A 22,170-nucleotide genomic window follows, 5' to 3' on the forward strand; every position below is an offset into this window, starting at 1 on the left:
CTAATTTTTCTTGCTGAAAAGTCTCATGCGTTCCATTGTTCTACAGAAGGAAGTCTGTGGCATTCAGAGGGCTTCATAATCTGGTCCCAGTTTGCTTTTCTAGCCTCCCCTCTGTCTAACCCTTCCCCACCCATCGTCCACAGTGGCACTTACCTTCGTGCCATATTTAGCACACCTCCATGGTGGCCTTAATAAACACAGCTTCCTAATTGGGCCAATCTTTGTGTCTACATGGTAGAGGAATTTCAGAGAAGCTGATTAGGGGCTTTGACAAGCACACATCCCCCAGAACATACACAAGACCATTTTTTTTTCCTATTTCTACCTTTCAGGACTGAGTACTGTCATCATTTACCGCATAGGAGGTGGGGTTCTATGAGTATTCTCTATCCTAATAATCCAAACTCAAGATTTTTCCATCCCCAGTCGTTAGCTAAGACTTAACTTTGTCAGCACCATTGCATATCATTGCTCATTTCCATACTGGTCTACATTTGCAATGCCCTCTCTCCCAGCAATGTGGCAAATGTTTATCTTCTAAGACACTGAGCAAAAGACATGTCTTCTTTGACATCACTCCTATCTACCTGGACAGAGTTAGTCTCGGCCACCCCTAGTTGCTGCTGTACATGACCTACTGTGGTGAGTTTATCACATACTTGGGTGACTCCTTCTCTAGATAAGCACCATGAGGGGCAAGGTTTGTGTCTCAATTATTTCCATATCACCAGTGCCCTGGACTAGGGCCAAGGAAGTACATGGTGGATGTGGAGTAAGTGGTTGGTGACAGAGCATTGACAGGCACTCAGGCAGCAGCCAATACTTGAACACAAGTCATTTTTTTTTAAGATTTTGTTTATTTATTCATGAGAGACACAGAGAAAGAGGGAGAGACATAGGCAAGGGGACAAGCAGGCTCCCTGTGGGGAGCCTGATGTGGGACTCAATCCCAGGACCTCGAGATCACAACCTAAGCCAAAGGCAGATGCTCAACCACTGAGCCACCCAGGTGTCCCTTGAACACAAATCTTTACAGTTTGTCTCATACTTGTACTCTACAAATAATTGTTGAAAGGCATATGTGTTGATGTTTAGGCTTTTAGGCCATCCTGGGGACTTTCTGCTAATTCAGAGTGTCCATTTTCTACTTCTGGCAATACCATTTGATGATTTCTGAGTATCCATTTAAAAGTATGTGAGGTTTTTTCTTTTTTTTCTTACTGTCTTCTGCCTTGAGGAATTATATTTCCTGTCTAGATTTTCCTATTGGGAAAATAAATACCCTTTCTCTGTAAAAACAAGATGTATCATGGACTGGGTTTTATGAACTCAAAGGAGGAATGGAGACAGAACTGTAAACTGGGCCTCAGCATAGAAGTGAGGATATGATGTTCTCTCCTCAAAACAGTCTTCTCACCGTGTCTATCAGGCCCGGGCTCCTGAACTGAAGTTGGCCAGGGGCTTCCCAAGCAAACATAACAGGGCTTTATCTGGCTGTGGCCAGACGCAAATGCCATGGTATTAAAGAGAATGCCTCCTTTGTTTCTTCCTGCTGCCCATGGCCACCTCACCCTGGTGGCTGTTTTTATTGACATTTTCTAGGAATACAGAGCCACAGGTCCCTAAGGATAGTAGGTTACTGTGGAGTCAGCCTGTATTGCAGCTCTGATTATTGGAGGCCCTGTGAGGAAGGTAAGGTGACTGAGGCATTAGCGAACTTGCCTATAAGCCAGGGAGTGTCCGTTTCCCAGCTCATGGATTCCACTCTCCCCTCCTCTTTCTCCTCTTTTCCACTCACAATGTGTGTAACATCTCAGAGCCTGTTACTGCGTCTTTTTCTCTTGTCACACATTGAAGGAAGGTCCTGTGATGGGGATTGGAGTTTCCAACATGACGTGTCTCAGAATGTGACCAGGAAGTTAGATAAAACTCCCTCGTCCAGCCTAACCTGCCCTAGATGCATCTTCACCCCTCTTCAAGACCTATAGTGGCCCCACTGTGCTACCCAAAGGGGAGGAAAAGGAAGAAGATGATAAAGAAGATGTCTAGATGAGGCTAATGTGTGATATAAAAAGGTCAGGCTTTGCAAGCCCTTAGCTGCACATATCTAAGTAAAATATGTGCCTGCCATTGAAAACTTAACTAGACCACTCTGCAGATTCTACATTTGGTCAGCCGATTGGCATTGCCTGACGATGAGGGTGATGTTGAGGCACTAAAGGTAAATACACAGAGTGACAGTCAGCCTCTTCCTACTCTAAAAACAAATTCCATTTTTAAACACCAGAGCATTCAGACATCTGATTTGCATCCCCTTCTCTGGGAGCAGTGTCATAATTTAAAACCCTGCCAGCAGAGATGTATGGGTCACCGTGTCAGGGAGCACAGGGGTGGCCATTAATGCTGTGAGTTACAGCCTGGTGGTGCCCTGTCAGACTTAACTATGAGAGACCAGTGATAAATTCTGCTTTTCCAGGAGTTCTGGGGACTGGGGAGAGAAGAGGGTTGGTTTCTCATATTTGAAGCCCTTCTAAATCATTATGTTGACATTTTATTTAGAGAACATGCAGCGTTCACTTCGTATGTGGGATCTGCATTCCTCACATTTTTAACTTTTGCATTCTGAGTGCAACTTTTGACAGAGCATCTCTCAGCGTGTGGTGGGGCATTTGAACACCGCAGGGCTGGAGTTCTCACAGTCGTGATCGCTGGGATTCGCTCAGCATCTGTGTGTTGGTGCAGGCAGCAGGCCGCGTCTGCCAGGCCTCCTCTGGCTCCCAGACCTGGAACCAGTTGTGGGATGGTGCTGCGGGACGGTAAAGGTGTTGGTTGGCACCCCTACTTGGTAGCTTCTAGTAACCTGAGTCTCTGTGCCTCAGTTTCTTCATCTGTAATACAGGCAACAGTTATTTTCCTACTCACTGGGCTGGGGGTGGTGGTGGGGGTGGGAATTCTGAGGTCCAGTGAGATAATGTGTGGAGAAAATATTGGAATCTCTAAAGTTCTGTGAGGAGGTCAGTAACCGGGGAGAGAATGCAGCAAACTTTGCCAGAACAGAAGGCCCTTGGAGTCCCTGTGCATTTGTTCAGCCCTTTCTTGAAATTAGTCTCTTAAAGCAATGCCATATGTGTGTATATCTGTGTCAGTCTCTTAAAGCAGTGTCACAAATGTGTAGATTTATACATATTCCTGCTTTGAAGAGAATCTCCAGCTAAGATTTGAAATATACTCATATTATCTTTCACATATTTGCCTCTGTGTCTAGTGTTGGGAAGAGATGAATCAGATAAAATATTATTTCAGGCTTGTCTGCTCCTTAGGACACTTCTCTTTTGATGTTTAGCCAAGGAGTGCCACTTGCCCAGACATAATTCAGTGATTATGAACTGTCCAGTACCTTTCTATTTATGCTCCTGCATCTGACTCTGAATTCCTTATAGGGGATATGAGGAATGGGGCTTCGGGGACTTCTGAGTATCTGACAACAACCCTCAAATACCCCTAGGCATCTGTAAATTGCATGTCTAAAGTAAACACTATTTTTCAATAAAACGTACCTAATGAGTGTATTTTAAAGTTGTAAAAACAAAATAATAATGACACTAATAAAACTTTTTTTTTTGCCTTTATGATACAGACATTTAAAATTATGTTGCTTAGACTGTTCTTATCACTGCAATTACTTAGGGAATTTCTGAAGTCTGGATTTCAGTAAATGCATCATAAATTCTAACTGTAATTCTCTATATCGGATTGTTCTCGTTAATGTTTACATTCAACATAATGGATGGAAAGTCATCCTAAGACCTTGGCATGACTGAGAACCTGGTTTCTCTTGCTTTAGGCTAAATCATTAGTAGCTTTGAATATGCCTCTGCTGAGTTGTGGCCGACTCAGAATGATAAATATCTGTGAGGAACTCAACAGCCTCACCATTACTCCCATGAAACTTGAAAGTCATAAAGATGTGTGCTGGGGATGCATACTTAGTACATAACTGTGGAAGCAGTTACTAAGATACTAAGGTGAAAAACATTCTTCTTAAACTGATGAGGACATCACAGGTACGGAAGTTATTTCAGTGACTTACTTTGTAAATGCCTCTACAGATTGGGTATCACGGGGCGGGGGTGGGGAGCCCTGAGGTTCTGATGCTTTTCCATGATGTCTGTATAAATCACTCCCCCTCATTAAGTATCAGACTAATGGAAGATGTTATTAACATGCTTATCTTGAAAAAACATAATTTTCTAAATTGTTCATTCTTTAGTAAGGAGTGGTTTGGATGAGGATCTGGTTCAGTTCATAGTGAAATATGAGGAAAAGCAAATTAACTAGAACTAAAATGTAAAAGTAGAGAAAGACATTACATAAGTACAAGTTAGATCTCTGCAATTATTCTCTGAAATCCACCATTTTCAAAATGGAAATCCAAGAGATAAATAGGCATGTTAAAATTAACGCAGTGAAATCTAAAAACCATCTATTTAAAATGTAACTTTCAGGCTTTTATCCGATAGGAAAATTTGCTTATATATAAAATTAATTTTTCCTGATTATAGAACCAATGCATGTTCATTGTAAAGATTTGGGAAACTGGTGAGAAGTATAAAGAAGAAAGCTAAAGTAATCTTTAGTACTATCAACTAGAAAGAAACTGAATATTTTGGTGCATTATACTGAATATATAATTTAGAATATTCTTTTTTTGTGTAATATAGTGACTGTTTTCCATAGGATTAATACTTATTTGAAATGTGCTTATTAGTGACTGGCTAGTATTTTATTATAGGAATGTACCATGATTTATGAAGTCACTGTCCTTCAAGTTTTTAAAAACATAGATAAATTCTGAGATTGGTGGCCTTGTGTGTAACCTTTGGGTTCATCTCTGTTCCCTTAGGATTAGTTCTTAGAAGTAGATTTACTAGATCAAAGGTTATAAATAATTTTTAAGAAATTTACATGTTGCTGAAATGTTTTCTAGGAAGATTGCTTCCCCTGTAAGCAAAAAGCATTCACATCTTCACCAGCATTGTGAAACCGTTTCCTATACAATAATGATTTGATCTTACCAGCCAGTCCTTCTAGGAAAAAAGGAGCATTCACTGAACCCTGATTCAAGTCTTCACACCAGCCCATAGGTTAGGGACTAGTCTCATTTCACTTCACAGATGAAACACGCTCAGGGAGTGACTCTTGGAGGTCATGCAACCAAAAAACGAGAGGAGTGTTGGTTTTTCAGGTTCAGGCTGCCTGACCCTAAAGTTTATTTTCTTTCTAAACCTCCAGTGTTTTCCCTTATAAAATATTTATATTCAGCATTGACTGCCCAAAGAACACGTCCTGATCTTATGTTCTAAATGAAACATGCGAGTGTTTTAGTGGACACTTAAGAAACACCATTTCGAGTCTCTCAAGTACCTCACACACGGTGAGCGTGCACCAAAGGTCAGTTTCCCGCTCCCAGGTTTGGAAGCCTTTCAAGCCATGCTGGGAAAGCAGCTACCTCCATCCCTGACTCTTGTGTCAGCATGCACACGGATTCATTATACTCCCAGATAAGGAGTGTTTTACAAAGATGAAAGATACGGTCATTCACGTTTCACACAATCATGCAAATTTCTAAAGAAATGATTTAGAGCTTTAAAGCATCAAAAATAAATCATGGTGTTACTATCACAGGGAGAGATTTTTTTTTTTTTTTTTTTAGCTGATTGATACATGTATCTATGTCTTTATTACTTCGTTCCAAGAGCTCTTTTGCAATCGTTGAGAAAAGAAACTACTGCTGATTCTTGGCTGGTTTCTGTTCCAGGTGTGTGAATACCCCGATGGAACCAAGTCCTTGAAACTGGGAGACTTTGGGCTGGCCACAGTGGTGGAAGGCCCTTTATATACAGTCTGTGGCACGCCAACCTACGTGGCTCCAGAAATAATTGCTGAAACTGGGTAAGACTCCTGGTGGCTTTGGTTAATAGTTGAAAAAGGTATGTTTTGCTGCTCCAGCTGCTCTGTATTCATGTGCCTCCTAGGAAGGTGGGGAAGGTGGGGGGAGTATTACCTGTACCGTGACTTTGCACTTCTATGTCCAGGAGCCATAGGCTTGGACTTTTGTCCCAAGGCCAGTCTTGGAAATAGGGCAGTACTTCCCAAGATTGTGGTTAGGTTGGGAGAAGAATAGATGCCTCTGTCCAAAGGGCAGCTAATTCTTCCATGTGAGATGAGTGCTTTGACACTGAGAAGTCCTTTTTTTATAACAAAGGCAAGTATTCCAGTAACATGGAGGGTCTCTGGGAGTAATATCTTTATTTTTTCCCTCCACCCACTTTGTGTTCCCAGCTATGGCTTGAAGGTGGACATTTGGGCAGCAGGCGTGATCACATACATACTTCTCTGTGGATTCCCACCATTCCGAAGGTCAGTGGCTCTTTGAGTAACAATATTTGAATTGTGAAGTCTCTCCCTTTGATCAGGAAGCAGACATTCTTGTCCTGGCAATCAGGACCAGAAACTGGTTAATAAAAATGTCAGTTAAAAATTATATAAACATACCTTTCACTTTTTATCTCAGTTTACAACCTATTAATGGATATTCATGACCACACTTTGGGTGTGAGGCCAAGGCCTCTGCTTGGTGTATGGTCCTCTTGAGTTTCTTATGCTTATTTTTCTGTAAAGCACACCCATCATCCAGTGTCCGCAATTTCCATTCTCAGGCTTTTTTAAGGGTGGTAAGATTTAAAGATCCTTGTGAAGCAATCTGATCCTTCTGGTAAACAAACCTTTTTCCAGTTCTCAATAGTCATTTCTCCTACTTAATCTGACAGCAGGTTTTTTTTTTTTTTTTTAATAACTCACTTTCCAAAGCATTTAACATAGTTCTCACAGACTCTGAAACCGTGAACTTTTTCTTTTACAATTAATTTCATCTGTTCACATAATATTTAATGAAGTAGAATTATAAATACTTTCAGCATAAATAGGTCTGGGAACAAATAGACCTCCTCTTGGTAACTCCATATCTCACCTGAGGGGAGCAGAGGTGGCCACACACAGGTGTCGGGGTGTGTGATGTAGGACACAGAACACACCCAGTACCCAGCACTGTGTACATGAAGGGAGTACGGGGCTTTGGCTACAGCACCTCTTTTGGTCTGTTTCATCTCCCTCTTTGGAGAAAAAGCATGACTTGGAAGTAGAAGTTCACCTAATGATGCAAGTATGATTTTCTTCTGAGTTTTCTTGAGCTCTCTCCTCATTTTAGTCCTGTGTGTGTGTGTTAATTTTACAACTACTGTTGAGTAGCTCCTGTATGCCAGGCACTTAGAATAGTGTCAGGAATCAAATGGTAAAGAAAGCACATTCTCTGATGTCATACTTATGGTGTAGTTATGAGGTCAGTAAGTCCAATAGGTTTAATTCTCTGCTCCTCCCCCAACATTTTATTATAAAGCTTTCAAACATACAGAAAAAATTGACAGGTGTATCTTTTTTAAATGATCAGTTTTCAATTGAGCTGAACAGTTTTCTTTTTACTGATATCACTAGAGAGATACAGAGATGTCAGTCGTCTCTACGGGCCTATGGTGTAAAGATATCCATCACTAGAATATTGATCAAGAAGAAAAAACTGAGCCTGGAGGCATGCTCATCTGAGTCACATAAGTCAGGAGCTCATTTGGCTGGAAATCACCAAGGTTAAAGGAAAGCTAGAGTGTTTGAGTGGGACCTTGTTCTTACAGCCCAGGTTGGGTTTCCGCAGTTGGGAAGCTCTTTCTGCCTGGCCAGCAACAGCATGGTCTTCCATCAGGGCCATTGCTTGGGTGGATTACACAGACTGTAGGATTACTGTACTTACCAGTAAGTAAGTACTGAATCATAAACTACTCTAGAGGGGAGACCTGTCAATCAATTCTGTGGGCCCACTGGGCAGTTCTTCTGATCTGAGCTGGCTGATTGGGACTTGTTGGTTCAGTGTGGCATCACTCACATGCCTGGTAGTTGGCTCAGTGTCAGCAAGGAAAATGGATGGGATTTGTTCAAGTGCCTTTCAGCATTCAGTGGGTTAGCCTCGTTTCACATGATGGTGGATACAGGATCCCCAAAAGCAGCCAGAGAGAGGGCAAGTTCCCTTGCTCAACCCACTTTCCAAGTCTCTGCTTGCTCACACTTATTGGCTGATGTCCCACTGTCCAAACCAAGTCAAATAGCTGAGCCTATAGTACATGTGAGAGATTAACTAGGTATATTCATGGAGTGGGATAATTTGTGGCCATTTTACCATCACATTGTGTTTTGGGTGTTTTTAGTGATGACTTGTTTGGGGAACAAGTCACATGCAGGGGGTAGTGTGTTTTGATGGCACGGAATCACTGGGCCAGATTTAGCAGAGTCCTCTCCTTGGTTAACCCAAGTTGAGATCGGATGGAAAAGGGTTCAGGGATCAGTTTAGAGGAATGTGTGCTCACAACTCCCTCTAGTGTTCCCACATGCCAGTGCAGTCTGCGGGTTATTTATTTATTTATTTTTAATTTGATTTTGCGTTTTACTTTTTGACAAAAGTGAGACTGAGATTGAACAGCATGTATGACTTGTTGCTCAGTGGACAGCAGCTTTTTTGTGGGAACTGGAGGTAAGTCTGGCTAATCAGAAGCAGTGAAGCTGCATTATGAAGGCTGCTGACTTAATATTCAAGATATGGTCCTACAACCACAAGGTTAGTTATCGTCTAAGCAAGTCTGTTCTTGGGGCCACTGCCATAAAGTGATATTTGCATGACTGTACTGATAATTTTGTTTTTCTGAAGCATACACTCATTACCCCCGTAAATGAAATGTTTGAACATCATTTGTGAGATAGTGTACAACATTTCAAGTTACCACATCAGACCTTTAACAACTTGGCATTGAAAAGGGTGTGCGCGCAAATGCCTGTTGTTTTCAAAGTTTTTCTTAACGTACATTTTTCACTTTGCTGCACTTTGATCCATGGGCTATATATTGTTTTAGGATTTAAAAGCACCCTGATGCATCTCAGCCAGACTGTAGAATATAAATGTGTTCATAAGTCCAGTATAGATTTAATCAGAGTTGCTTTTACTATGTGACTATTTAGAAGGATAGATTATCTTTCTGCTCTTCTAGTGACGGGTGGCCTGAAACTCTCAAAGAGCTTGCATTTCTCAGCATGGATCCTAAAAGGCGCCTTCAAATTCCTGAGGCTTGTTGTTTGTTGACTCAGAATATTTTGCCAAGAACCCAAATGACTTGCTGCAGATCCACTTCCAACTTTTTAGCTGTTTATTAGCAAAACAAAAGCCACATATATTAGCAAAATATAAGCTGTTTAATATTCCAGAAAATAAAAGTAATGAGTAATACAGAGGCATGGCTGAAAGGAACGGTTCTGGAAATGGGTGATTTTAAACATCTTTTTCTAACGTTGTCTCCTGGGGCCCTCCAGTCTTCTAAAGATGTCTGTGAAATCTCAGTGTGTTCTTACGTGCCTCCTCCACTCATTTTGAAGGAGAGCTGAGCTGAGTTCAGTCAGTAGGGAAATAACAGTGAAAAAGAAAACATTTAGACACATAGAAATAGTTTGTGCACCCTCCTAGAAAAAGCACTTTCCAGGAAAGCAGTGGGGATCATTTGCCTTGCCAGGTTGTCTGGCCTGACTTTTGCTGCTCACTGTGCCTCTCAGCCCAGACTTCATGAACTGGCAGATGTTGATTCACTGGGGCTTGGTGACATGTCACGGCGATCCACAGAGCTCCCGGGCTCTGCAGGCATGCCTCGGAGGTGCGGGAGTGCCGTCCCAGACCCCTGCCTTAAAGCGGATGCCACAGTAAAGCGAGTCCACTGAATTTTCTGGTTTCCCAGTGCATAGAAAGTTTGTTTACACTGTACTGTGGTGTGTTAAGTGTGCAGTAGCATTATGTCTAAAAAAAACAATGTACGTACTTTAATTTAAAAATGCTTTGTTAAAAAAAATAGGGGTGCCTGGCTAGCTCAGGAGGTAGAGATTGCAGCTCTTGATCTTGGGGTTGGTAGTTCAAGCCCCATGCTGGGTATGGAGCCTCCTTAAAAATAATAATAATAGGGGCGCCTGGGTGGCTCAGTAGTTGAGCAGAATCTGCCTTCAGCTCAGGTCGTGATTCCAGGGTCCCAGGTTCGAGTCCCACATTGGGCTCCCCGCATGGAGCCTGCTTCTCCCTCTGCGTGTGTCTCTGCCTCCCTCTGTGTCTCTCATGGATAAATAAATAAAAAGTTAAAAAAATAAAATACTTTATTGCTAAAAACTGCTAGCCATCATTTGAGCTTTAGCAAGTTGTAGTCCGTGATCACAGATCACCATAACTAATAGAATAATGATGAAACAGTTTGAAGCATTTGGTGAATCACCAGATTTGACACAGAGACAGAAAGTGAGCAAATACTGTTGGAAAGTGGTACGGATAGACTTGCCCAATGCAGGGTTGCCACAAACCCTCACTTTGTAAAAAAAAAAAAAAAAACAAACAAAACCCACAATATCTGAAAAGTGCGATAAAGTGAAGCAGAGATAAAATGAGGTTTGCCTATACTCATTTTCACTGAACAGGAATGGAGTTGTCACGTCAACTTACAGCCCCGGAATTAGTCTGTAGGCACTGCCCTACATGACTGATTTCTACAGTCACCACAGTTGCTTACCCTGAGAGGCGGTTAGCAGGGCTGGGCTTTGTCCAGAGGCCGGGTGGGGCCCCGGGTGAGCATGCTGAGCAATAGGCACCCTGTTGGGAAGCCCCAAGAGAGATGAGGCACACTTGCCAGCTGAGACGGCAGGATTTTGATCTTGACTCGAACAGCCCATCCTGAGTTTTCCAGGAAGGCTTTATAATGGCCTAAAAAGCTAATGACTTTGTTTTTCATTAGGGCCACTGATGCACCCACCAGGCGTGTGTCTGTGGGGTAGCTCTGGGGCTGTGGCTGTTTTCTGGGACGTTGGGGAACCTCCAGCTTCCTGAATTTTTTCCAGCAGTGTTTGTACATTTCCATGCTCCTTCCATCAAAAGGCAAGTCCTCATTTATTCATTAGGCATCAGCCGTGTGTGCAAGAGCACGTCTGAGGGTAGCACAGTTAGGCATAGCCTGAGGACGGACGCCCACCTCAACGTGTGCAATTCCAGATGCCGGTCTTGGATGGGCTCTTTTTTTTTTTTTTTTTTCAAATTGAGCTTAAACAAAAGTCAGTTTCCAATGGGGAGCTAATCATGTCGTGAATATTGTATTCAGGTTCTGGACTCCTTATAACTTTTTCGTATCTTGGCTGTTTCGGTGATCTTGGCTGTTGTATCGGAAAAGGAGAAAGAACAAGAGCAAGGAGCTCGGACTCAGATTTGCTGCCTTTCCACTCTGATTGCCATGAGAGATTAAGTGACGGCAGATGCTAAGGTGGTTTTTTCCTGAAATGAGAATTGACATTATTTGTGAATTCCACTTTTTTCTTGAGTCCTTTTTTTATTTGGCAAAATATATACATAAAATCTGCCATTTTAACCATTTTGAAATGTGCAGGTTTAGTGGCATTAAGCACATTCGCAGTATCATGAAACCATCACCACCATCCATCTCCAGAATCGTTTCGTCTTCCCCAGCTGAAACTGTACCCGCTACACGCACTTCTTGAGTCTTGTGTCCTCTCTCTGCCTGACACCCAGGCCTATGGAAATGCTCTTTAGCTCATGGTCTAGAAGGAAAGAAAGTGTCATAACAAGTGCGATTCAGATAGGAAACGCCCAGGCCGAAGAGACTGGACTCCTCACTCCGTTCTTCCCGTGAGTATTTTGTTGAAAACCTGCACAGTGACTTGCCTTTCCTTCCATTTCTTTGTCACTGACTTAGTGAGAACAATCTCCAGGAAGATCTCTTCGACCAGATCTTGGCTGGGAAGCTGGAGTTTCCAGCCCCCTACTGGGATAACATCACGGACTCAGCAAAGGTACCCATCTGGGGTTTTCCCGCAGGTTTGCTGCTTTCTCTCGAGGGGCCCCCCTCGGTCGGGTGGGGCTGTCGCGGCTCTTGGTAGCGAGCTCCAGCTCTCCGGACTTTAATGTGGGTTTCTTCTTTAAGTTCGTTCCACGGTATAGACTCTGAAACTCTGAAGCAAAATCTGAAGGCCGGACTGGCTGTCTTCCCAGTCTGCCTCCGCCACCCTCCTCTGTTCTTCTGAGCCCTAAACATTCGTTCTTTCATTTTTTAAAGAAATATGTATTGGACACTCATCAGAATATGGGAATGAGACATACTGACTTGCCAAGAGGCACAATACTGCGGGTTTTACGCTGCGGAATGATGATAATAACCAGAAGTCCTCGGAGAGAACATCTTGGTTTAATGCAGGCCCAGGAGAGACTTTCTCTTCTGTTGTGCTGCTGCCGCCACGAAGCAGCCGTGTCCGTGGAGCCGCCTCGTAGGCAGCAGGGGTGTAGGTGATAATAGCTTTGATGTTGAAATGGCCCAGCAGCTGTGTTGGCTGGTTCTTTGAAGTACTTGGTGCAAACTCAAATGTCTGTGTTTACGCTAGAATTCCCCGCTTCGTCTCCTGTATAGTCGTCTTTCTTTCTTTCTTTCTTTCTTTCCAGGAATTAATCAGTCAGATGCTTCAGGTAAACGTCGAAGCTCGGTGTACTGCGGGAGAAATCCTGAGCCACCCCTGGGTGTCAGTAAGTACCCACGTTCTCAGAGAGGAACATCTGTAAGCAACGTGACCATCAGCCTGCTTCCTCACCGTGACTTTTGTGCACGCAGAGCTTTGCATCTACTTTCCATAGCAGGTGAAATGGCTGCTATTTCTCCTGAGCAAGTAGTGAGCAGATAGCTCTCGGCGAGAAAGCAGGTGGCATGAGGATCTCGGAGTATTTGATCCTGCTCTGCGAGTGACCTGGGCAAGTCACTGTCCCTTTATGGCCCTCACCTTCCTCATCTGCAAAATGGAAGAGTTGGTCCGGATACCCTGTCAGGAGCTATTTTACCTTTTGCCTTCTATGCTTCTGAGCTTTGAGAGTTTTCAGGATTTGCCCAGAGATGAGCATATTTCAGACCCTGATCCCTGTGTCTTTATGGCACATGGTCATAGGAGAGTCACAGGAGATCTCCTGCCATGGGTACAGAGGATGAGACAGTCCCTTCTGGAGCCGGGTGGAGGCCACGTGATGTTGACCTTAGTTCTTTTGGGCTTGGTGGTGCCTCTGGGTTTAGGGTAAATGTGATCCATTAAATGGTGCTGGTTGGAGAGTTTGCATTCCCCTTATTCTCAGAGGTTCCTTGAGAGTGAGGTTAATGTACTTAGCCAAGGGCTTCTGCTGGTTTGTTGCGGACGGTGGCTCCCTGAGTCCCTCCACCATCTCTGCCATCCCACACATCCTGCCGTCGGGGTTCAGGCTCTCTGGATCCTGCCAAGTGATTTGGGTCTTAGACCGAGTAGCTGAGATGCCTCTTTCTCTATGAGCAATAAAGACCAACAACTAACTGAATTCTTGATTAAAATAATAAATGTCGTTAATTTTGATGTTTCCATGGGAGGGATCTGTACTAAATTTGTGGGATTTGTGCCTTGGGGGGAAGGGTCTCAGCAGTCTAAAGAGTGTCCTCCTTTGTGGTCCTGGAGATGGGTGCCAAGTCCAGCAAGGCTCAAGGAGCAGGGCAAAGGGCCTGAGGTCTTTCTGAGGCTGCTACACAACAGTAATTACTTTTAAAAGGTAACCGTTCCCCTAACCCTGTGGTAAAGAGGGATCCTTTTAGGAAGAGATGGTCGGGTGGGGGGTGACTGTTACAGAAAACACAATTTAGGCATGATGATCAGAAATCATTGTATTTGATTCTTTTCTTTTCTGTAGGATGATGCCTCCCAGGAGAATAATATGCAAGCGGAAGTGACAGGTAAACTCAAACAGCACTTTAATAACGCGCTCCCCAAACAGAACAGCACCACCACCGGGGTCTCGGTCATCATGGTAAGTGGAGGGCACTGTGTTCTGCTGTTGGAAAGCTGCAGTGTCCGGCCTGACTGCTCAGCCGACGTTGACTGTGTAGACGTGATTAGCCGAGGGCTTCCCTTGCATGGAAGCTGGCACCTTCCATGTTCTTCTTTTCGCTTCAAGATTGGCTTGGCACGCGGGGTGCCCCCCTCTGGCTGACTCCCAGGCCTCGAGTCCTTGGGGGAGGGGTTGTGCAGGTAGAGCCAGGCCAGCGCCGAGGGCCACGGGGGGCCTCCTCTCCCGGGCCCGGCGCCCGCCCCGAGCTGCTGCTGCTGCCGCTGCTGCTCTCATCTGTCTCTGCCCGGGAGGGGCTCCCGAGCCCGGGGGGATTTACAGCCCGAGGGGGTGACTCCCCGCCCCTGGAGCCTTCGCAGACAGACTGTGAGGGAGGAATTATTCTCTGGGACCTGGGATAAGAAACAGCTAACGTTAAACAAATCCCTTTTAAAAGTCCGTGTTTTGGGGCTTTTAAAAGTACAGAACAACGTAAAAAAGAAATATTAGTTTTCTCAGGGTTAGAAAGATTTTATGAGAAGCCAGTAACAGTGATCCCCGTATTTTTTCAGACCTTCCTTCCTTCAAAATGTTTCTTGAAAGCAAGGGAGGTGACATTAAGGTAGATTTAGCCAAAGGGAAAATAAAGTCAAAAAGCATAAACCGGCCAGAGTGCCGTTAGCTCCCTGAAGTCGGGCGCAGAGCTGCTCCCGTCGCGACCGGGAGACAGAGCCACCGGCAGGCCGCGACCTCCGTCCTGCCCGCGGGGCTCGCGGGCCCAGGGGTTGCCCTCCCGGGGCCACGGTGTCCCGCGTGGCTTCAGAATCAGACTAAGGAGACAGGTGCCCGAGTTGTTGGAGCCTGGCCACCCCGGCCACCTCGGGTCTGGGGGAGCCTCAGGGCGCCTGGGAACCCGACGGCGCTCCCGGGCCGTCGCCATCCGTGCAGCTCTCCCCTCAGGACGAGCCTCTCACCCTCTGGAAAAGGTCAGCTTGTTTTCCACCCGCTAGAAGGGAAGCAGTGGCTTAGGCTCTGGCCCACGTGGCGCGCTGGTGAGCTGTGTCCCCCCCCCCCCCCCCAGCTCCGCACGGCCGCTGGTCCGTCGTTCTTTCCCCTGGGGAGGCTGCCGGTTCCCTGGCAGGCCCCCGAGGCCGGGCCCCCCGAGGCCGGGCCCCCCCCGCTCCCCTCCCCCAGCCAGCCTGAGCTTGCAGCTCTTTGACACGTTGCAGGACGTTGGCGTGCTCTGTGCCAAAGAAGTGGGAAGGCCTCGGAGTTGTGGTTGCCCTAGCACCTTAGCACGTTCTGCCGAGAGTCCTCAGAGTGACAGCGTAAACACTTTGAAAAGAGCCATCTTGATGGACTCCAGAGCTCGAGAAGGTTCGCAGGTGATTCACCGATGAGGGCGAGCGCTGCTGGGCGGATGGCAGGTTACAGACCAGCCACGTCCACCGTGGGGCAGCCGCTGTGAAATTCAGAAAAAACCGAAACGTTACACATTGGCGAACGTGACGCATGAACCTTAAAGAGTGTTTTTTAGGATCAAAATTTCATGACTCTGTTCAGCGTCATCCCCTAGAGGCAGGACCTTTGCGGGACCGCGCCCAGGCGTAGGAGAGTCTCACCACCATTGCCTGGGTCCCCTTAGCACTCGGTGCCCACCCAGGGGTCATGGCTCAAGGCCTGTGCCCGCCACGCTCTGGGGTGACCGGCCCTTCCTCGTGGCCCGGGATCGGCTCCGTCCCCGAGGAGGAGAGTAGAGCCCCGCGGACGGGACCCGTGTCTCAGGGCTTGCGAACGGTATTTTTCCCATTTGCTGATGGAGGTCGGTAGTCAGATCCAGACCGGCGAGTTCTAACTGGGTCGTGGTGTGAATGAGCACCCCTTTATCGTCCTCGTAATCCCAGTGGTGATCGTGCAGGTGCGAGTTCACGTGTCCGTGCAGTCGTCCTCCTGAGCGTGTGGGCAGGGGCCCGGCTCACCTCGCGTTCCCTACAGGCTGCAGGTCGTTGGCTCTGAGCGGCCGCGGAGTGGCGTCACCACAGTCAGAACCTCCAGGGGAAGTCAGTAACGCTGGTCTCTGGAGGTCCCAGTTCCCAGTGGCCAGAAAGCTGGCCTGTGAATTTTGGGCTTGTTCCCCAAGCAGTGGCAAGACGGCCCCCCGTGGGGACATCATGCTGACCCTCACCCCATGGGGACCTGGCCCGGGGCATGGTTGTGTGGGGGCAGCTTGCGATGCTTCCGTGCTGTCATCCTCATGCTCTCACCACTACTGTGTGTCTGCGTGTCCTGCCCTTGGGAACAGTTTTAAATGTTTTTTTTCATATTAAAAATGACCACAAAGGACTCTCCCCGGGATCCTATGTTCTCATAAGAAGGAGTATGTGAGGCTGACCTGGTTTCCTGCAGATGCACGTAGCAGTGGAAGGAGTCGTAGCGGAAGGAGTGTGGTGGGGCCAAATCCTCAGGGGGACACTGATGTGACCTCCAGACAGAACCGCACCTTGGACGGTCCCTCCCGGGGTTCTCTGTACCTTCGCACCCCACCCCCCAGTTCCCATGGGAAAACTATAGGATAGGAAAATGTAAATAACAGCGAAAGAAAGTAAAGTTGATGCTGTTGTCTGCATTTCATCCGACAGTTTGATTTGGCAGTTTGAGAGGCACTTCAGAGTTTCCCTCTGTACCCAGTTGAGACGCTGGGGAATCCCGAAGCAGAATCCTGGTATTGGACACGCTGTGCTTCATCAGAGCAGCTTCTCATTCGCAGCCCCCCTTAAATCCGCGTGCTCGTCTCAGGCTCCCGACACCAGCGCCCAGCGCTTAGCTGCTTCTCCTTGCGGGGCTCCTGTCCCTGCTGGTCCGCTTTGCAGCTGCAGGCCGAGCCTGGGCCAGGCTCGCAGTCGGCCGCGTGGCCCCCGTCCCGGCCCAGGGCCGCGAGCGCGTGCAGGGCAGGAGGCCCCAGGTCCTCTGCTCAGCGCTGTGGTCACGTGGTGCAAAAGCCTCTTTTTGCGAACAACAGCGTAGGACGATCCTTCCCTGAAGGCTTCTGTTCTCTTTCTCCCAACTACCACTTCCAGAGATGCACTGTTAGCAGTGAGACGGGTGTGGAGGGGCCGAGAGCGCCCCACCGGAGGCGGCTCTGGGTGTAGACAGGCCCGTGCTTTTGAAGGGCGCTTGCGCTTCCTCTGACTTGTCCTCGGGGTGCTTCCGGGACAGTCGCTGCTGCAGGGGGGGCTCCTGGTCTGTCCCGGCCATGCCCGCCTTGGGCGCGCTGGGAGCCCCCTGGACGAGGGAGGAACTCGCTGCCGGGCGCTCTCCCCGCCCAGGGTTACGTTGCTCTCAGGGGGCGTTCTGGGGGTGACTTGGGCTTAATTTAAGATAGACAAAACTGTTTCAACCGTGTTGCTTCTGTTTGAAGTAAGTCCAGTTTCTGTCCCTGCTTCTCTCCTCCCTCTCCTGCCTCTCCCGCCGCCTGCATTGCTTCCCTCTGACTAGGTCCAAGGCAATGGTACGTACTAACTGCTCTGCAATGCTTTGTTCTGCTGCACACATCCGTGGTCTCTTGACGGGAAGAGAAAAGGAGAAATAACTGGAGAATTGGTGTTTCCCTCTATCCAGGAGGGATTCTGTGGTATATGCATATGTACGACACCCAACAAAAGCAGCTGTGGCTTCGCAGCTGAGCCCCGGTGCCCTGCAGGCAGCCACACGCTGGCCCGTCCCCGGAGCCGGGTGTGCCCCGGTCCTCCCCAGACCTCGGAGAACACCAGGAGGGTCCGCCTTACCTTCCCCCAGGGTAGTGGGACTACAGAAGGCCTCCGGACCCCGTGCCCGATAGCTAAAGGGGCCGGAGACCTGGAAACACCTTCCGAAACCCAGTGAGGGGACAGCTGGTTGGGTTTCAGTGGAGGGGCCAGAAAGGTTGAAACTGAGTCAGAGGAGGGAAACCGGAGACTAAGCCTCACCTCCCAGGCTCAGGTCAGAACAGCAAGGCGGTTTCTTCCTGTTGGTGGCCCTTCCTGTGCTCCTTGACGAGTTGAGCACATTAAAAACTTAGGATTGGGGCACCTGGCTGGCTCCGCCGGTGGGTGGTGCAACTCGATCTGAGGGTCGTGAGTTCAAGCCCCATGTCGGGCATGGAGCTTACTTAAAAAAAAAAAAAAAAACACAAATTTGGGGGTTTCACAAGATAGAAGTGCCCAGAAAGAGAAGAAGAGCAGGTCAGGTGAGATCATGGGGGATCTAAGAGCGGGTAAGGGGCACCGTCCCCCTGCGGGCTTCCAGGGATGGGGCAGCCGCGGGGGCTGCTTATTTATAGGACGGAGAGTAGCTTTTCAACCTGTGAGGAAGAACCTGCCTGGGAGCAGCCGGAGGCCCCCTGGCACTGGGGGTGCTCGGTGCCCAGGATTGCCCTGGGCTCTAGGCTGGGCGCGGGAGACGCGCTCGGAACTGCAGCTGCGCAGAAGGGGCGGGGGAGGGGAGTGCTGAGGGGAGGGGGGTGCTGGGGGAGGGGGCAGAGGGGGACGGGGAGGCCCGGGGAGGGGGGCAGGAGGCGGTGCTGGGGGAGGGGGGAACAGGAGGCGGTGCTGGGGGAGGGGCAGAGGGGGATGGGGAGGCCCGGGGAGGGGGGCAGGAGGGGGGTGCTGGGGAGGGGCAGAGGGGGCCGGGGAGGCCCGGGGAGGGGGGAACAGGAGGCGGTGCTGGGGGAGGGGCAGAGGGGACGGGAAGGCCTGGGAAGGGGGCGGGGGTGCTGGGGGAGGGGTGCCCTGGGGGTGTCCGGGGAGGGGTGCCGGGGGGGGGGTGCTGGACAGGGGTGCCCTGGGGGGGGGTTCGCCTCATATCACATGGTGGTGGATACAGGATCCCCCAAAGCAGCCAGAGAGAGGGCAGTGCGGGGCAGGAGGTGCCAGGAAGGGATGCGGGGGCGGGGGGGCGGGGGTGCCCGGGGAGGGGTGCCGGGGAGGGGGCCCTGGGGCAGGGCCGCGAGTTATTTCTCCTCCTCTGTTCCGAGTCCCGCGTGGAGCAGCGTGGAGCCCGCGGGGCCGCCGCCTCACGCCGCGCTCTCTCCGCAGAACACGGCTCTCGATAAGGAGGGCCAGATCTTCGGCGGCAAGCCCGGCGCCCCCCGCCCCGCGCCGCAGCCCCCCGCGCCCGCCGCCCCGGAGCCCCCCGCGCCCCCCGCGCCCCGGCGGGCGCCCCGCGGACGGGCACCTGGCGCCGCCACCGCGACTGAGCCCCGCCCGGCCCCGCCCGTCCCGGCCCCGCGGGGCGTGGAGTCGCTCCCGGAGCCGCGCGTCCTGCGCCCGCGGACGGTGCTCGGCGTCGCCAGGAGAACCTGCGCCTTCCGTCTGGGACTCGCTGCGTTTTTATAGACACACTTTGGATGAATCAAGATCGCTCCTGCGCTTCCGCGAACTCGGAGTGTTCCTTGTTTTCTTACGGAGACACAGACCGCTTCTGCCCCTTCGCGGGGTCCCTTCCTGTGCGACGGGCTCGGGGGCCTCGGGGGCCTCGGGGGCCCCGGGACCGGCCGTGATGGAGGAGGGGCGCCGGGGCCGGGGGCCGGGGGGCTGGGCGCCCGCTTGCCTCCGACGACACTGGATATTTATTTGTGCACAGACCCCAGGGGCCTGTCGCTCTGTTCCTACACGCTCCGTGCTGCCCCCACCCTTCCCACGTGTAGTTGGCATCGCGGAGGAGGTTGTCCTTCGGGCTTCTTCATGGAAGGCTTGGCGCGCGCACCGGCCCCGGCCCCGGCCCCGGCCCCAGCCGAGCGGGACGACCCGGCGTCACCTGCCCGCGGCGTCACCTGCCCGGCCTCCGGAGCTGGCCGCGCACACGGAGGAAGCCCGGCCAGGCACAGTCCGGACTGGGGCGGGAGGGTGCTCCGCAAACCATCTCTGTTACTAACCTTCTGGAAGGCTGCTGGCAGTTTTTCCTTTTTTTTTTTTTTTTTGCCCCACCACCCTCCCTTTTTAATAATTGTATATAAGCCGTAGTTTTGTTTTACCGGCTCATCTTCTAAACTGGTGGGCCCTGTAGTTCATTCCCGTTGTTAGACTTTTGCCCCTTACAAGTGTACCCGACCTGCAATAAACCCTTCTTGAGAAAAAAGTGATGGGGGTGGGCGAAGGATTGTGTGGCGTTGCTTTGCAGGGGTGCAGAGGATGTGGGATCGAAAGACGCCCCCCGCCCAGGTTCTGGAGGGGGGGGGGCCGTGTCCCAGGAAGCTGCGGGTGAGGCGGGGCAGGGAGCCTGATGCCTGCGAAGAGCACAGGAAAATGCATCTTGGTCAAAGTATATTTGGTAACAGGTGCAGAGACGCACGACAGAAACTCGGGACTAGATGGGACTGTCGGTGTGCGGCAGGCGAGTCCTGTGGAGCCCGCGGCGGGAGCTCAGGCTCTGCAGGCAGTGGGGGGCAGGGCGGCTCCCCGACTCTGCGGCCTCCTGGGAGCTGTTCTCAGACCGCCTGCTCCGTCGCTGCCGCGTGGCCGGTGCGCTCCGGCCCAGCCTCCGCCCGCTGCCCAACTCCAGGCTCAGGACCGTCCACTCCAGCTCCGGATCTCAGTTCACGTTGCGGACGGAATCCCCCTGGGCTGCTGCTGGCCCACGACTCGTCCCCGAGGCGGGCTGCCAACTGCAGGTGGGCTTCCGGGGCCACGGCTGCCGCAGGTGCAGGCTTGGGGGGGCGGGGGGAGGCTCGGCCCTCCTGCCTCTGTCCTCACCGCGGGGTCACAGAGCAAGCCGGTCCACGGCTGCCGGCGGAGATGGAGGGAAAGGAAGGCGGGAACCTGGAAGGCGAGGTGCAGCAGGTCTGTGGTCTGCGCTCCCCTCCCGGGGACGGGGCCAGAGGCCTTTGCTTGCAACCTAAGAAAGTGCCGAGCACGGCTGCTGGGACGGAGGGGCATCCTCTGCGCCCCCACCCCCACCCCCCCGACCCCCCCGCGTGCTCTGCGCCACCCGAGGTGCTGGTGCTCCAGGAGCAAACCAAGCGGTGGGCTGGCCTCACACAAGGCACAGGGGTGGCAGGACACAGGGGCACGTGGCAGTTTGGGGTCCTTCTGTCCCCAAAGCAGTGCTCTTTGGAGGCTCCCTGGTGCCCCGGGGGGCAAATCGCGGCCTGGATGTGAGCGGTCATCCGAGTGAGGATCCGACCCCACGGGGGTTTGGAAAACCTCTGTTGAGCTCTTCTGTTCTCAGGGTCAAAATTAAGTGCAGGCAGGTCACTGCTGGGCTCCTCCGCCCCTGCGGGGAGGATGGCATGTCCTTGACCGCGGGTCATCGCCGGACTCCGGGAGGGCGTTTGGGTCTCAGGCCGCGGGAGGGGAGCGGCCACGGGCTGCAGCCATCGGGGCGCCTGCGGGGCCGGGCGACCGGCCGAGGGGCGTGCGCCGCCTTCTCTTCCAGAAGGCTGCGGTGCCACGGAAATACGTGCGATGTACGGATTGAGCACGTGTGGCAAAACTGCCCCCGAATGGTCCGGCGGACAGGACTGTGCAATGTGACCTTGAGACTCCTGAGGGCAGTTGGGAGCCGGCCGCGCGGGAGGGGAAGGATCCACAGCTGTGCGCCCCCGAACGCGGCGTCGGCCGCCGGGTCTGACCCTGGGCATTCTCCGGTGCCGCATTCGGAGGGGACGCGCCACGCGGACTTGGTAGCAGATTTGATCCAACCCCGTCTCTCTCCACGGCCATTTCAACATGCAACCAGTGTAAGCAGAATCTTTGAGAGGTGTTTTTTTTTGTTTGTTTTGTTTTTGTTTTTTTTGTTGTTTTTTTTTTTTTTTTAATTTTGAGATCTAATGTGTGTTGACTTTGTCCGCATCGCGGTTTGGAGGAGGCGCGCCTTGAGTGCCCTGCGGCCCTCGTGCCCTTGTGTCCCTTGCGGCTCCTGAGCCCCTCTAGCTCCTGCGCCCCCTGCGCCCCCTGCACCCCCTGCGGCCCCTGCTGTCCCTGCAGCTCCTGCGCTCCCTGCGCCCCCTGCACCCCTTCCGGTCCCTGCACCCCCTGCAGCTCCCGCGGCCCCTGCCCCCTGTGGTTCCTGCGGCCCCTGCAGCTCCCGCAGCCCCGCTGGGCAGCGCAGCCTGCGCATCTCCGTCTCCGATCCTCCTGTTTTATTCTTTTTTGCACGTGAGGGGGACGGCGACGTGGGAA

The 22,170-nt window shown here is 50.7% G+C and overlaps 1 protein-coding gene across 15 annotated transcripts in view; it reads left to right on the forward strand.

Annotated features, from left to right (window-relative positions):
- DCLK2 (doublecortin like kinase 2) overlaps nucleotides 1-22,170 on the forward strand; it is a 245,858-nt gene that overhangs the window by 128,359 nt on the left and 95,329 nt on the right. For 4 of the 15 annotated variants that reach the window (XM_077846329.1, XM_077846330.1, XM_077846332.1 and 1 more), the window contains 7 exons: nucleotides 5,819-5,952; nucleotides 6,343-6,420; nucleotides 11,886-11,982; nucleotides 12,626-12,706; nucleotides 13,880-13,996; nucleotides 15,244-15,399; nucleotides 19,087-20,132. In XM_077846329.1, coding sequence (XP_077702455.1) covers nucleotides 5,819-5,952; nucleotides 6,343-6,420; nucleotides 11,886-11,982; nucleotides 12,626-12,706; nucleotides 13,880-13,996; nucleotides 15,244-15,399; nucleotides 19,087-19,386 — 963 coding nt within the window. In that variant the 3' untranslated portion in view covers nucleotides 19,387-20,132. Of the gene's footprint in view, nucleotides 1-5,818; nucleotides 5,953-6,342; nucleotides 6,421-11,885; nucleotides 11,983-12,625; nucleotides 12,707-13,607; nucleotides 13,742-13,879; nucleotides 15,157-15,243; nucleotides 15,400-16,653; nucleotides 18,210-19,086; nucleotides 20,133-22,170 lie in introns of those variants that run through there. The other 11 variants (XM_077846334.1, XM_077846333.1, XM_077846336.1 and 8 more) reach the window with 7 other exon arrangements.

The sequence above is a fragment of the Canis aureus genome, chromosome 13, assembly GCF_053574225.1.
Source record: "Canis aureus isolate CA01 chromosome 13, VMU_Caureus_v.1.0, whole genome shotgun sequence".
In the NCBI taxonomy this organism is placed as follows: domain Eukaryota; kingdom Metazoa; phylum Chordata; class Mammalia; order Carnivora; family Canidae; genus Canis; species Canis aureus.